The sequence below is a fragment of the Vulpes lagopus genome, chromosome 11, assembly GCF_018345385.1.
Source record: "Vulpes lagopus strain Blue_001 chromosome 11, ASM1834538v1, whole genome shotgun sequence".
NCBI classification, from domain to species: domain Eukaryota; kingdom Metazoa; phylum Chordata; class Mammalia; order Carnivora; family Canidae; genus Vulpes; species Vulpes lagopus.
Genome location: NC_054834.1, coordinates 71,782,151 through 71,798,007, shown reverse-complemented (window position 1 = coordinate 71,798,007; position 15,857 = coordinate 71,782,151). Strand labels below are relative to the sequence as shown.

At 58.0% G+C, this 15,857-nt stretch overlaps 1 protein-coding gene across 7 annotated transcripts in view; it reads left to right on the top strand.

Annotated features, from left to right (window-relative positions):
- The window catches only part of ANO1 (anoctamin 1), a 159,234-nt gene that overhangs the window by 84,274 nt on the left and 59,103 nt on the right, over nucleotides 1-15,857 (top strand). For all 7 annotated transcript variants that reach the window (XM_041773538.1, XM_041773535.1, XM_041773537.1 and 4 more), the window contains exons 3-6: nucleotides 1,059-1,391; nucleotides 11,973-12,071; nucleotides 12,876-13,027; nucleotides 14,496-14,550. In XM_041773538.1, coding sequence (XP_041629472.1) covers nucleotides 1,059-1,391; nucleotides 11,973-12,071; nucleotides 12,876-13,027; nucleotides 14,496-14,550 — 639 coding nt within the window. The remainder of the gene's footprint in view (nucleotides 1-1,058; nucleotides 1,392-11,972; nucleotides 12,072-12,875; nucleotides 13,028-14,495; nucleotides 14,551-15,857) is intronic.

Sequence of the window (15,857 nt, the reverse complement as noted above, 5' to 3'; positions counted from 1 at the left end):
CCCTGAGGCCCATCGGTGGTGTGGGGTTGCTCTTTAGGATTCTTCCAACATGATGTTATTTATTTTCTCTTATTTCTGAAGACCAGCTAGCTGATTAACCTCTCTGCCCTCAGTAACCAGCAAAATCCCACAGGAGTTCTAGAAATTCGGGTTACGCGTTAGCAGCAGCCATGCATGATTGCAGCTGCGCAGAGGTTCCAGTTTCTAATCTGCAGTGCCACATTTCTGTCTCATTGGCCCCCTGGAGCCCCTCAGGCAGATAAGGAAACTGGGACCTGCCCCTACCTCAGCCCACGCCCCATGGCACCCTCTGGGCGCCCAGCAGGTGGGACCCCAGCTGCCCAAGGCAGTGGCCCTCTCTGCAGCCCAGCTCCGTCAGCCCCTCCCTCCGTGCCTACCCATCCCCCACCCTCACTCTGGCCCCTGGGACCACCTCTCAGGTAAACCACTGAACCCAAACACTCAACTCAGGATCTGCTTTTGGGGGAACCCAAACTAACACGCAGCTAGCTAGTGGCAGAGCTGCTGGCGGGCACCAGGCCATCTGAGGGCCATCATGCGGTGACCATCATGCTTTGACATGAACTTGCTGTGCACGCTGGCCACCCGAGGTTGAGATTTGCAGGTGCAGAACCTGCGCTCGGCTCTGCACTGCCCACGACCATGTGGAAGTGGGTAGGAGCACTTCTAGGAGGGCATGAGGGGGCCTTGCAGCTTTTCTCACTGTCTTTGCAAGCAGCCTGGTCCACCCCAGCAAGCCTGCTCTAGCTCCGCAGAACCAGGGGGCCTTCCGAACACTGAGGGTCCACTTTGGCCTTCATGTGTGATTACGGCACGTGTCTCCTGTTCACGTGTCAGCTCCACAGAGACAGGGCCACTGCGTGCACGGTTGTCCTGGCCTCAGGACAGTGCTCACTCGGGTGGGCATTGGGCACAGCTCTGCTGGGTGCAGGAGGGGTGGGCGGATGAAGCGGTCCAGTTTGGACCTGGCTCCCCCACTGTGCCCCTGGGCCCATCCCCAAGACCTGACAGCCGGCGATCTCTCTCTCTCACCCCAGTTGCTGAACTCACTGTCTGTGGACCCTGACGCCGAGTGCAAGCATGGCCTGTACTTCCGGGACGGCAGGCGCAAGGTGGACTACATCCTGGTGTACCACCCCAAGAGGCCCTCGGGCAGCAGGACCCTGGCCCGGAGAGTGCAGCATAGCGACGCCACCCCAGCCACCCGCGGCGCCCGGCAGGATCAGCCCCTGCCTGGCAAGGGGAGCGTGGGGGCGGTGGGCAGCCCTGAGCCCCCGATGGACTACCACGAGGATGACAAGCGTTTCCGCCGGGAGGAGTACGAGGGGAACCTTCTGGAGGCCGGCCTGGAGCTGGAGCGAGATGAAGACGTAACTATCCTGCTTCTTGTGGGTTCGTGGGGTGGGCACGCCGGCCGGGCCCGTGCACTGTTTCCAGAAGGCCATGTGGGGAAGGGCCCTCTGGCTTTAGCTGGTACCCCGAGAAGTACTGATGTAAAGGCTGCTCCTGTTAAGCTTGGGTACCAATCACTTGTTAAGGTTTGGGGTTTGGGGGAGCCCCAAACCAGCACCCCCCCCCGACCACACCTGCTCTTGGGGAGGGGCTGGCCTTCTCGGTGATGATCCTTGGGGTCTCTGCAATTCCTGCTCTGGTCAGTTCCTTTCCCGGGAAGATGTGCCCCTCCAGAGGGACGGAGGACCAAGGACTCCTTGGAGTCCTCCTAGGGGCTGACCTTGGTCTCCTTCTCCGGTCCTCAGTTCTTCAATCTGGCAAGTGGGGAGGTTGGTCAGGTTTGATCCCTAGGGGGACCTGGTGCTCTGAAATCCCTGGACCATCACTCACACTGTTCTGGAGCACCTGTCCCTGACCAAACCAGAGAATCTTTTGAAGGAAAGTTTTCTGGGGAGAGTAAAAGGTTGGCTCCCCCAGAACTCAGGGCTGCACTGGTGGCAGGAGGCGGGGCAGCGCAGGAGAGGTACCTGGGCATCCAGGGGGGCGAGGGTGCTTCTCTCAGCATCTCAGCAGGCTTGCTGCGTGCTTCCCTGCCAGCAACTAAGCCTCTGTGCACAGGGGCGGGGGCAAGCATTGCAGGACAGGGGAGCCCGCCACGCTGTCCCTGTGCAGACTGAGAACCGGGGAGTCTCTGCACCATCGCAGGAGTGGCAGGAGGAGCCGGCAGGCTGCCTGGGGGAGCCATGAGCCAACTGCAGGCATTTAAAGTGAAAAATTGACTTCAGTTTGCCGTTTCCTTAAATAATGAACACTTTGGTTCCCGCGATAACGATGCCTCTGGGGTGCTTTGACCAGCGAGATGAAGGAGCTGATGGGAGCTCTTTCTCATGCCAAGTGGATAGTACTGACCCAAAAATGCCCAGTGGGGCCTCCTTCTCCCCAAGCTAGCGGTGGAGGGATCTTATGTTGCATGCGGAGTGTTTCCCTGGGTGGCCTTCCCCTTCCAAGGCTGGGCTACCTGGCAGGTGTGGATTTCTGCTGCGGGAGTGGTTCCATTCCCATGAGAGTCTTGAGGGCGTGTGAGCTTCAAGGATCAGGCCACAGAGATTCGAGCCTGGTGAGGTTGCAGTGTTTCTCCTGGGAGAGACAGAGGTGCCGGTCCTTCAGCGTTTCCTGTGACCCGAGCCCGGGACCTCTCAGTTCTCTGATTTCGAGCATCATTCCTCCCCACCAGCCCCCTGCTGTTTGTGCACACAGTGTGGCCACAGTGCAGACCCCACCCGGTCATGGCAGCTCCTGGCTGGAGGAGTCAGGACAGGCAGCAGCGGGCCGCGTGCGGAGCTGTGCCTTTGGGCCCCGGTCTGCATGTACCTGGTCCCTTCCCAGGACCGAGTGCACTTTCTGCTCCCCTCGTCCTTTCCCCCATGACAGCTTCAGAGCCTTCTGCTCAGAAGGAACCCCTCCCCCCCAAAGTCTGTAGCATCCACCAACCCTGGACAGATCCCAGAGCCTCTCTGCCTGTCCTTCCCAAGACCCACTGGCTACTTGGGCCTCAGTTTCCCCATCTATAAAATGGAGATAACAGTAGTATTTCCATCACTGGATGATCTTTGAGCAGAAGGCAAGGTGCTTAGCTCAGGTCTGGCATGCAGCAGATTCTCACGGGGCAGTATTAACGTCAAATCGTGTGTTCCGGTTCCTGCAGAGGGGGAGAGAGAAGCTTTTCCAAGCCAACTGCTACATCACATGTACCTTTCTCGAAACTCCATATTCTCAATCATCACTTTGAAATAAAAAGCAAATATAGAGACCGTGGTTACTGTCCCCAGAAAAAGATTCAGTTTTCCCAATAAGTGACCCATGAATGTCATTGAGAGTTTGGCTCTGTAGCTAAAAGAGGCTTTTCCAGCAGTGGATTGGGGCCATTTTAAAAAGGAAAGTGGTACCATGCACAGTTCCCGTCTCCAAGGTGGCTGAAGCCAGGGCCATGCCGTCTGGCTGCTGGAGTCTCTCGAGTCATAAACTATATTTTACGAGGACCCCATAATCCCTGAGCTTTCGTCCAAGATGAACGAGGCCCAAGGCTGTTGGAAAAACCCTCCGTCTGCTGCATCCTGGTGCTCTCCCCCACCCTCCGCAAGACAGGCCACGTCAGAACCTGTCTGGAGGCAGCCTCCGAGGTGTGCACGGGCTGCTGCCAGCGTGATTAACAGCTAGTGGCTATCGTCTTTATTTTGGGGAGAGATACCCTGGCTCGTGAATCATTCCCGAGGGCATGCTCCGATTACAAGGAGTGAAGGGTTTGCAGTTTTGGAAATAGAATAGCCCCCAGGAGAACCCAGTTGCATCATCTTACCCAATTTGAAGCAGAATTGGGGCTTGTGTGCACTTTCTGGGGAGAGAAGCCCATGCGTTCCATCAGATACTCAAATCCTGGATGAAAGTGAAGACTTGCTTAAGAGCGGACGTCTCTGCCTTGGCACTGTTGTCGCTTGAAATGTCACAGCACCCCCAGGTCACGATAACCAGAAATGCTCCCAGACATTGCCAAATGTCCCTGGGAGCCAATATCGCTCCTGGTGGAGAAAGCCTGCTTCAGAGGCTGGCCAGGGAGGCAGGGGCAAAGAGGGGGAGACAACTGGGGGAGAACAGATAAACCATAAGGCCTCCTGGGTGGACGGGGGCACAGAGGTGACCTGCCTTTGCTCCTCGAAAGGCCAGCAGGTGTGTGGGGCTGCACTGCTCCTGGGCAGAGCCAGCCACCAGCCCCATACAGACGGGGCTCCTCTGTGCTTCCCTTTCCCCCATGGCAGGAGGTTTATTGTTGTGAAGACATCCTGTGATGACATGTGGGAGACCCACCGGGCACTGGGCGCACAGTGGGCCGGCTCCTAGGGACACGTAGCAGGTAGTGCCCTGGGGCAGCCGTAATGAGTGACAAGTCAGGAGCTTAAAGCAACTCAAACTGGGTCTCTCACAGTTCAGGAGACCAGAAGTCCAAAATCAAGGTGTTGGCAGGGCTGTGCTCCCTCTGACAGTTTCTAGACCAAAGTCCTTCCTATGTCTCTCAGTTTCTGGGGGCTTCAGGGGTCTCGAGGCTGTGGCCACGCCCCTCCAGCCTCTGTCTCCATGCAGGTGCCTTCTGTATGGACTTTTGTGTCTCTCCCCTCTCCTTGTGAGGACCCAGATGTTGGACTCAGAGCCTGCCCTATTCCCATGTGACCACGTCTTAACTTGGTTACACCTACAAAGTCCTATATCCAAATAAAGTCCTGTTCTGAGGTTCTGGGGTTAGGACATGGATATCTCTTTAGGGGAACACCATTCCCCCCACCACAGCAGCTGAGAGTGCACCAGAGTGGCTCTCTCGGGGTCAGAGCAGCTCACGCCGGGGCCCCTGGAGATGCCAGCAGTGGTGCAAATGGTGACTCGTGGTTGGCGGCAGATCGGCGCAAGTGGTCTGGACCATGGGGTCCAGCCTTAGGCAGGCTGCCCTGCTGCAGGGCCCAGATGTGCATAGGAAGCCACAGGGGGTGGTGGGGTCCTGCCAAAATGCAGGCTCTGACCCAGCAGGCCTGGGGTGGGCTCGACCCAACTTGGGTTCCTAACCAGCTCTCCAGGGGTGTGGTGGCTGCTGAGCCTGAACCATCCTTGGAGGGGTGAAGAACGTGCAGGCCCTTCTGCCCATGAGCCAGCAGAAGCGTCCACACAGATGGGCCCCCCAAGATCCACACAAGCCCTGATCAACTGTTTGGTACCCTAGAGGCAGTCCCAGACAGAGACCCCACCACTGGCTGTGCTGGACCAAGAGCATGTAGAGGCTGACCTGTGACCATAGGTCCCCCATCCCGCCTCCTCTCCCCTCCCCTTCCCAGGTACTATGGGGTCAGAGGAACCCAATCTGAAAACTGCTTCCCAGTCTCCCTGAGGAGAGAGACCCTGGGGTGTCAAGACTGGCTCCGTGCCTCCATCCAGAGGGCAGCCCTGAACATCGATCTCATGCATGAGGGTCCCCAAAGGTCCCGTGTCCGAGACCCCAGGACAGCATAACAGGAAGTGGCAGGAAGGGTGGGGGCGTCTCTCCGATGCAGTGGAGTCAGCTTCCAGGCTTCCCGTTAGAAGGAGGAGAACTTGTTTCCTTGCAACTGAAACCCATCAGCATTCTTCAAGTCTGGCCTCAAAGCCTGCTGGACATTATTTATGCGCGTGGGTCACTGCCGAGAAGGCCACACACCAGAATCCCGGCTGTGTGCTGGGGTGGCCCGGCCCACCCTGCCCCAGGGTTGAACTCGACTCTGGCTTTGTTGAGGCCGTGGACTCTGGAGCCCCATAAAGTCTGCGTTCCTGCTGCTGCTCGGGGCTCACCTGGGCAGCCAGGTTGGCCAGCTGGTGTTTCTCTGCCTTCCTGCCCTGTAGCCGGGAGGTCCTTCCGTGGCAAGTGTTCCTATCTTTGTTAGTGTGGATGTTGCTTTTCAAAAGCCAGGGAGGAGGAGCAGCTGCTGTTCCAGACCTGGCTTCCGGGCTCGCAGCAGGGCTGTGAGGTCGGCCTCAGACCCCCTCAGCCACCTCCTAGCGGGACAGCCCAGGGATGAGTGGCTTCCCCTCTCTGGGTCTCAGTTTTCCCACCTGTGAAATGGGCGTGATGGTACTTCCCTCCTCCTGGAGTGCTGGGCAGATCCAGGAAAGTGACTGCCTCCTTGCCTGCAGCCATCGGCTGCGCACAGGCTGCGGTTCCCAGCTTACCTCCTGCCGGATGGGAATCAGAAAGCACATTGAGCAGGGCAGGGTCCCCCAGTGTGTGAGACCCCCCGCACACCACCCTGACGCCACATGACCGTGGCGGATGGTGGGAAGGGGCGCCACAGTCATGAGGAAGAGAGGGAGGGAGCCAGGCTTCTTGCAGATTCCAGCAGGTGTCCAAGGTGGGTGTCTGAGATGGCTCTGAGGCTTGGCTAACCGTGGCGAGAAGCACGGCCCTCAGCACTGGGGGGACTGGGGGCAGACCCCCCCTCACTGCCGTGGGGATTAGGTGTGGAGGTCCTCCACTTGAGAACCCTGAGATCCCCAATCCTGGCTTCTCCATGTGTCAGAACAGATGGCAGGTGGCCCTCAGGGGACCTGTTGGTTTGGAGGCAAATGCCCACCCCATGCTGCGTGGGCCCCCTGCCCCCTCCATGGGGGGTGGTCCAGCAGTGACGCCCCCTGCCTAAGTGGGAAGAATGGGCCTGAGGCTCTGAGCAGTGGAGCAAGGAGACCAAGGCCACAGGACCCAGCAGGGGCGGGTACTGGCCCCTGACCCCAGGTCCTGCCTCATGTTCTTTGCCCTGAACCACGTGCTGTGAGCCAGCCCCCACCCTGGGACTGAGCGCTTCCCCTGGGGGCCGGCCGTTCACAGACTGGGATGTTAGGGATCCTCGTCTAGTCCTGAAGCTATTATTTCCCTGTTCATAACTTCACCATTACGCATTCACATCTTTGGTCTTAAAGGTTTTATGCCTTGTACATCTTCTCTTAAGGCTTGTCTTGGTTTTGTGGAAGCAGACTTTTAAAGTGAATTCTGGACATTCTTTTCAAAGCCACGTCTTTGGGACGCCTGGGTGGCTTAGTGGTTGAGCGTCTACCTTCGGCCCAGGGTGTGATCCTGGAGACCTGGGATTGAGTCCCACATTGGGCTCCCTGCAAAGAGCCTGCTTCTCTCTGCCTGTGCTTCTGCCTCTCTCTCTGTCTCTCATGAATAAATAAATAAAATCTTAAAAAAAAAAAAAAAACAAAAACAAAGCCACGTCTTTAAAGCACCCCAAAGACCATTGCACGGCCCGGGTGCCAGGGGGCCAGGGGGGTGGAAGGTCTGCCACTCAGGCTGCAGGTGTGATGTCCTGGGTCTCCTGGCCTGTGGTGTGTCTGAGCCGGCTCGTCCTGGCGCCTCGGGGAACCCTGCTGGCTGGTTGTGGACCCTTCGGTGACTTGAAACAAGCCCTGGCAGACTGTGCCACGGAGGTCCGCAGATGCTCCAACCACAGTTCAGGCCAGATTTGACCCTTCCCGGGGGGCCCGGGGCAGATCTTGCCAGCATCCGGGCTCCTGCCCTCAGAGGGGCGGAGGATCCTCAAACACGCTCGTTGAGTTTTTAATTACGACAGTTTTTTTATTTCTGGAAGTCCTGTTTGGTTCTTTTCCAGATTGGCTGTGTCATTTTTTTTTTTTTTTTTTTTAGTGGCTTCCTGTCCTTTGCGGGACCTTTCTGTCCTGACATTTATTTCTCTAAACAAGGTGAGCATGGCTGGTTGTGATCCATGCCATCTGTCCAGAGTCCACAGGCTGGCGGGGGGCCCTTTGTGCTCGTTTTCCCCCTGGTGGGCCTGGCCCTGCTGCCCTATTTTTGTGGAGAACATGAGCCCTCCCATAGAGCAGCCCCGACATCCCCAGGTCAGGGTCCAGAGGGGGCCCCGTGCCATCCTCCTCATGACACCTGCCGGGGGTGGTGGGGTCCTTGTCAGAAGTTGAGGCCTGGTGGTGTCAGGGGTGAGGCCCAAGCCCCTCCTGGGCTTCCCCTTCTGGACTGAGCTCAGGGAGGGTCCTTGTGTCCCTGTGACGCTCAAGACCTGGAGCCGGGCAGGGTCATTCACATGAGGCAGGGCTGCGGAGGCCCTCATGGTGGTACCACACCAGGGGACACCTGCTTCCCTCCATCAGGACATCGCAGTGACCCGAGAGGTGCCCCGGGACATGAGGCGGCCTGTGGGTCAGGTGGGCTCAGGAGACAGTGCTGCCAGGAGCTCTCTTGGGAGCCAGGGGCAACCAGAGATGACTCGTGGGTGGTCCTCACCAAAGCCAACCTTTTTTTTTTTTTTTTTAAATTTTTTTTTAATTTTTATTTATTTATGATAGTCACAGAGAGAGAGAGAGAGAGGCAGAGACACAGGCAGAGGGAGAAGCAGGCTCCATGCACCAGGAGCCCGGGGACGTGGGATTCGATCCCGGGTCTCCAGGATCGCGCACTGGGCCAAAGGCAGGCGCCAAACCGCTGCGCCACCCAGGGTTCCCACCAAAGCCAACCTTACAGCAATCCCCAGCCCATGCCTCAACCACCGCAAGTGAGCCATGGCCAGGTGGTGGAAGCACGTGGTCCAGCTTGGGGGTGGCCTCAGAAGGTCCAAGGCGGCCTTGGGGAGGCAGAGGGGAGCCCCAGGGGTGCTCAGCCACCACGAATCCCCTTTGGGGATGTTAGGGTTGTTTCGTTTGTGACTTTCTTCTTCCTTCTGAAATGAAAATGCCAGAAACAGTTCTGGTCAGGTCACAGATTTTATGAGTTGGGCTCAGAATGGAGGCTTGAACACACTCGGTTTGCCCCAGGAGAAGCTCCTGGCCAGGTGAGCATGGCGTCCATCTGGGGGGTGCCCGGGGGCCCTGCCCTTGCCCACACTCCCGCCTGTCACCCCATCGGGTCTGCGGCCTCCCAGGTAATTCCACGTCAGGAGGGTAGCAGTCGGCCAGACTCGCTGCTCTGGGTGCCTGGCTGGGGAAGGGGGAACCCGGCTGTCTCACGCTTTCTTCCCACTGGGGGTGGGCCACAGTCAGGCCGGGCACCACATTTGAGAACATCCCATGTGTGTGTTTTCCAAACTGGTCCCACGACCCCTTTCCCAAATCCCGCCAGATGTTTCCTGGGAGAGACCTCGTTGCTCACGTAAACAGAGGAGAGTGTTTTCCCAGGGAGGCCGGCCGCAGGCACCGGCTCCGTGACCACTGGCGAGAGAAATCTCCATGAGACTAGGAAGAATATATTTTGGGTCTTTGTGTGTGGGTGAGCAGTGCCCAGAAATAGACCCGGGTCTGTAATGGGGAGAGACGGGCTCTGCGGTCAGCGGTCATTTCTCCCTGCTCCGGGGCACCCCCTGAGATCGGCCTGGTGCCTGTGAGTCACCTGGGTGGGGCGCTGCTGCCTCTCAGATTGTGGTCCCTTCCAGGGCTTCCCCGAGCTGGGGAGGCGGCCTCAAACTTGTTGGCCGAGGGTGTTCATGCACATAAGCCTGCATGGCCTCAACTGCCCAGTGGCCAAGGAGAGGTGATCCGGAGCGGGAGCCACACAGCCCTTCGTTGCCCTGACGCCTCCTGCCAGCTGGGGGGCTGGGCAGGGATGCTAAGAGCACCAAGGCCTCCCCTGAGTATGAAGCAAGTCTTAACACAGAGAACTCCAAGTGAGGAAATGGGCTCAGAGAGGTTGAATCACTTGCCAGAGATACACAGGGGTGGGGTGCAATGCTGACTCAGGCCACTCGATCTCAAGGCCTTATCTTGGTGCCTCCTGGACATGCCCCTGGAGGGCAGCAGGAGATCTGGGCTCCCCTCCCTACAACCCCCAGGCTGGGTCCTCCAGCTCTTGCTGGCATATGTCCGTTCACAGGTCTATGTGCTGTGGGCCCAGCCTGGGCCATGCCAGGACTCCAGGCTCCCTGCAGGCTGCCCCGCGCTGGCACACCTCTGAGCCCTCACCCATCGGGTCTCTGTGCTGAGTACCCTGGTCCTGGTGTGTTCCTCTGAGGCGTCCTCAGGCCCCAGCTCCTGGGCCCATGCTTCTTGGAAGCTCTCTCACCATATAGACAGGCTCACTGTGCAAAGCCCTGCGGGGCTCTGGGCTGCAGATTCATGGCGAGCATGGTGGCAAAGCTGTGTCCACCTGGCATCTGCAAACATGACCTTATTTGGAAGACCCACATCAAGGATATCTGGGTGAGATCACCTGGGATTTAAGGTGAGCCTTCAATCCAGTGATAGGCGGCCTTAGAAGAGAAAGGAGACAGAGATTTGAAACAGAGACCCACAGGGGAGAGGCCATGTGGTGGCAGAGGTGTGTGAGGTACGTGGCCACAGCCCAGGGACCCCCTGGAGCCTCCAGCAGCTGGATGAGCCCGGAAGGACCCTCCCCCTCGAGCCTCCAGAGGGAGTGTGACCTAAGGACACCTTGATTTAGGACTTGTAGCTCCAAACCGTGAGACAGTGAATCTGCATCATTTTAAGCCATGTACTGTGTGGTCACTTGTTACAGCTGAACTAGGACACGGAGCCAGGATGCTGATGTTGCATGTGCCTCGTATTACTTCAGTACTGCTCTTCGCTCCATCCAGGGAATCTCCTAAACATGAAATTTGGCTGGGGGCAGGGGGTATGCAGAGAAGAGTAGAGGGTCATTGGGGCGTTGTGCATTGTTGCGCTTGAACGCGGGCCCCACACCTGCTAGTGCAAGCTGCTGGCCCGCACCGCCCCAACTTTGTGCAGGAGTAATTGAACACCGAGGGCGCCTGTGCAAGTGTGACTTGATGTGTCCTGAAACGGTTACCCGGATGAGGTCACGAATGCGGCCACCAGGCCTGAGTCAGCTTTTCTTTTGTTGCTGATATATCAGAAACATCTATTTCTGCGACATCAGTCTTTTTAAACAGATGTATAAGGTTACACCTATAAGGGATGCCGCATGGTCTTTGTCTTTCTATGTCTGGCTTATTTCGTGTGGCAGAAGCCCCAGGTCCACCATGTTGTGGCAGGTGGCAGCATTTCGACCTTTAGCGCGGCTGGGTGCTCCTCCGTCGTGTGCACACACCACGTCTTTATCCGTCCTTCCGTCAATGGACGCGGGCTGTAGCTGTCTTGGTGGGTGAGAGTGGCATTGCATGAACAGTGGACACACATGTCTCTCCAGGGTCCAGACTTCTTGTGGATACAGACCCAGGGCTGGGAATGCTGTGTCATGTACTGCTTTAATTCTGGGGAGAACCTGGGCTGTGACTCAATCTCCCCAAGGCCAGTGGAGCCCGTTGGTGAAGCCAGGGCACAGCCACTGGCTGTGAAAGGCCGTGGCATCCATACTGATGAAGCCCGTGGCCACGCAGCTCGCAGCCAACCAGTGCCCAGCAGCCCCAAGCTGTTCGTCACTGTCATCCAACACACTCGCCCAGGGGGAAGCACCTCATCCAAGCTCTCAGCTGTTCAGGGGTTGTCAGGCTTGAACAGGCCTACCCCTGAGCCCCTACGCTGGGGCTGCCCACTCATGTGAGTGTGAAGACAGTGCCGACGTCGGGGCCCCGGGGATCAGCCGGGTGCAGGTACAGGTGTAGGTGTGGTCTGACCCCACAAAGGGAATGTCCAGAGGGAGTTGCTTCCCTTCTTCCTCTCTGCTAAGGGATGGGGGGCACCCACCTGCAGCCACGAGTCAAAGGGACCTTTCTCTACTGTGAAAGGTCCTCTTTTTTTGGCCGAGCTGCTCGCAGTCCCTGAAAATTCCCCAGGCGTCTTAGATTATGGGACCCCCTGGCCAGGCCCTTCCAGCTCCGCACCCCCGTGCAGGGAGGAGGTTCTAACAGCGCCTCTGGGTGGTGCCTGGAGGAGTGAGTGAGGGGCTGCTGATAGCAGCCACGCAGGGCCGCTGCCCCGTAAACCTCAGGTGTGCGATGGTTTCCAACCCGGAGCTTCCCACGCTGATCGAAGACTTCTCTCCTTTCTAGACTAAAATTCACGGGGTCGGATTTGTAAAGATCCACGCGCCCTGGAACGTGCTATGCAGAGAGGCCGAGTTCTTGAAACTGAAGATGCCCACGAAGAAGGTGGGTGCTGATGTTCGTACTCCGAGGCCTGTGTTGGCGCAGGTGCTGGGTGGGAGAAGGTTGCCAGGAGGGGCTCGGTGGTGAGAGGCCAAGTGAGTGTCTGTGCCACCCCCGGGGAGGGCAGCGGGCTCCCGGGTCTTGATTACGGAGGATACAGTGCAGCCCTGGGAGCGTCTTCGGAGACCCCAGACCAAACCCAGCAAGAGACGGCACAGAGAGAGCAGTTGGGAGCCTGTTGCAAATACAAACCCACTTAGACTTCCCGCCCCTGCTTTTCCTACTTGTGGTGTCTTGGCTAATTCATCAGACTCCGTCTAATTACATTTCCTAGCTTGCTGGGCTTTTGCTTTTTAATCTCTGCACATTTCCGGCTGAGAAGCAATCTAACAGTATGTTCCTGGAGTTTCGTGAGGCGTCAGGATTTTATTTCATGCTCGGAAAGGAAAGCAGGGGGCAGGGGGAGCTATTCTGGGGGCAGATCGGCCCCTGGCTCCTGAAATCCGCTGAGACCCTGTGGGTTACCTCTTGAAACAAAGCAAAGTTCAGAGGCAGGTTTTCTGGAATGTGTTGCAATTGTACTTTGGTGGGGTCTCTCTTCAAACTTGGAGTTTGCAGGGTTTATCTGGAAACGGAGCATGGCTTGTGGGGGGGGGCGGGGGGAGGCACTCGGCCCCATCCTAGAACTCGGTTCCCAGGACATGCATCGCGGTGGGGTGGGACAGTCCTGGGACCTTCTGAGAATAGATTCCAAGGGTCACAGCTCAGCAGATGACGCGGGCTCCCCCCTCCCGATCTGGTCTGCAGCTCTACCACATTAACGAGACCCGTGGCCTCCTGAAAAAGATCAACTCGGTGCTCCAGAAAATCACGGACCCCATCCAGCCCAAGGTGGCAGAGCACAGACCCCAGACCACAAAGAGACTCTCCTACCCCTTCTCCCGGGAGAAGCAGCACTTGTAAGTGAGGACACCCCGCCCCTAACCCCACCCGTTTGCCCCTTCCCCAAGGCCCTGATGGGCAGACCCCACAGCCTGGTACATGACACGAGAGATACAAGCTGTAGGGCAGTCCCCTAAGGCCAGAGAAGTGGGGAGTTTCTGCCCCTGCAGCACATTCTCAGAAGAGCTTTGGTTCTTGAGCACAGAAAAGGTTCAAGAATGATTTCCAAAATGACTGTTAATTAGGGAATTAAGGGACCAAGAGTCCTGTTCTGCTGAGGGACACTTAGGAACACTGCACAGGCCTGGGTGAGGGTGTGCACACGCCTTGGCTTATAGCCCCACAAGCAGTGACCTGGGCATCTCCTCCCTCACGCCCGGCGCCGCCCCTCTGGGGCTGTGTTCCAGTGAGAGGGTCTGGTTAACCTGCCACCTGAAGCCTGCCCAGCTCTGCGAGGCAGGAACTAAAGAGCAGCCCCAGCTGGAGTCCTGAGGCCCCAGGGACTCGCAGCCAGCAGGGTTGCCTGGCAGTTCTGTACCTGTTCTGGAACCTTCCCTCCTGCCCTGCTCCCAGGGGACAGTGGGGCAGAGCCCTCTGGGCCCGTGGTGGCCTCGCTGGACAGATCTGGAGTGTGGGCAGTGGTGGGAACAGAGAGGGCTTGGGCTCTGGGGCCCAGAGGGACATTGATGACAAGCAGGGGAAGAGGGGGGGTCTCCAGGATGCCACTGGTCTCATGGGACGTGGAGAACGGTTTCTCAGCTCAGCACTGGGGCTTCTGCTCTGGCAAACATATTAGTCACAGGGCAGGGGCCATGTACTGCACTCCACTGCGATTTCTTGATCCTCCTGGGGATTAGAAACAAGACATTTTTACAAAGCAGCCCCTAGCCCGGCTCCTTACACCAGCCCCAGGATGGGGGCGCCCTCCTTCTAGGACCTCCCAGCACCCCGGCCTGCCTTGGCTCTGCCCTGGCTGACTCCCTGGGCACCCCCTTGCCAGGCCTGGCTTGCCTCCAGGCCCATGGGTTGGAGCCCCCTCCCCGGCTGCACCCCGAGTGCCTCGGGGAGTGGTAGCACTCCCGGAGGGATCCCTCTGCCCTCAGGAAGCCTTAGGAAATCTCTGCGGGAGCCAAGACCTCAGGACCGGTTGTGAAGTATAGGGAGACTGTCTTCAGTATTGGCAGTGTCTGATGGTGGGGTGGCACGGTCCCCACCCCCGGCAGCGTTGAAGCAGAGACCCAGGGCATAATCAGAGGAAAGGCCATGCTTGGGAGGGAGGCGTGGGTGTCCAAGCCTCCCGGAGGAGCCAGGGGAATGACACGGACCGTTGCAGATGCCCAGGGTCAGGGCACACCTGGTCTTTACAGGGAGTTTGCCCAATTTCACAGTCATGGCTTATGGGCACAGCATGCTTTCCCAGGGCCTTGGAGACCAGGAGGGCCGACTCCGATGAACTGTATCTTTTCCTTCCCAATTTTTCAACAGATTTGACCTGTCTGACAAGGATTCCTTTTTCGACAGCAAAACCCGGAGCACGATAGTGAGTATTGCTCGTGGGAATCGCTGGCTCCCCAGCAAGGTGGCCCCGGGGAGAATCGGATGATAATTTCATTTCAGCAGAACTCCTCCAGGTGGAAGCGGGCTCTAATTGCCTGTGACAGCAATAATTAGAATAATAGAACAGAGAGGCTGCGGGAGCCCAGGGGGAGCCCCCACCCCTCCGCCCCACGTGGGAGGAGGAGAGCCAGGTGGAGCAGCAGAAAGGGGGCAGAGGGACTCCAGACCCCTCAGCGCCTGTACCCCAGCCCCCTTACCCTGGCCCTTCACCGAGTTACCGGGGCCCCGGACCCAGCACTTCCAAGCGGGCAGGCCTGGCAGGAGAGATGGGGCGGTGCAGGCAAAGCTGCGTGGTTGGGGTAGGCTGCCAGGCCTGTGCCAGAGGAGCAAATTCAAGTCTGAAACCTGCCCAGGCCACCCTGCCCCATTCAAGGTATTGGTTCAGTGTGTCTACTTCAGCCGCCAACTTGTCCACCAGCCAGGCTGGACCACGCACGGCTCAGGACCCAACATTTATCTGCACAAGAAATTAACCTCGCAGCCAAGCGGTCACCACTGCTGCTCTGCCTCCCTCCCTCCCCTCCTAGAAAGCCCAGCCTGGAGGGGAGAGATGCAGGGTGGGGGTAGGGGGAAGCCACCTGACTTTGAGCAGGTAACTGCCCCTCACGGCCACATCCCCAGGCTGGCAGGAGGCCAGGTGCGGGGACGGTGGTACAGGTCGCATTGGTGAGGGGCCTTGGGTCGCTGCCAGTGGGAAGGCAGATCCGGGTCCCACCTGCATGCCCTCTGACCGCTCCCAGCCTCGTGACCTCAGGAGACACCGAGCCTGCACCAGAACAAGAATGGCTCTGGCTTCCTGCTCAGCGGGCACTGGTGCCTGTCCACACAGGGTGACCTGGACATGATTTATATTAACCGTGTTACTGACTGATCTTAGCAATTGCATCTCATTATAGTAAATGAGAAGGAACTTGTGTGTGTGCAAACATTGGCCAGCTGGTGTAGCTCGGGGCTGACAGGTGTCCGTGAGGGGGAACACCTGGGACATCAGCCACTTGGGAGAACCAGCCAGTTTTACTTTTTCTTCATCGTTAGGAAATAGAAAATTGGAGGAATGGCCAGCTAAGGAAACCGAGTCACGTGTCGGTTTCAACATGCATGTGTGCCCCAGCCTTTTACGTTGTCCGGGGCTGCCACCGTGCTCCCTAGAAGCACAGGGCAGAGTGCAAAGTCACGAATTCGCTCTTGCTGTTGGGGCTGGGGGGCACATGTGAATGGGAAGCTCTAGAC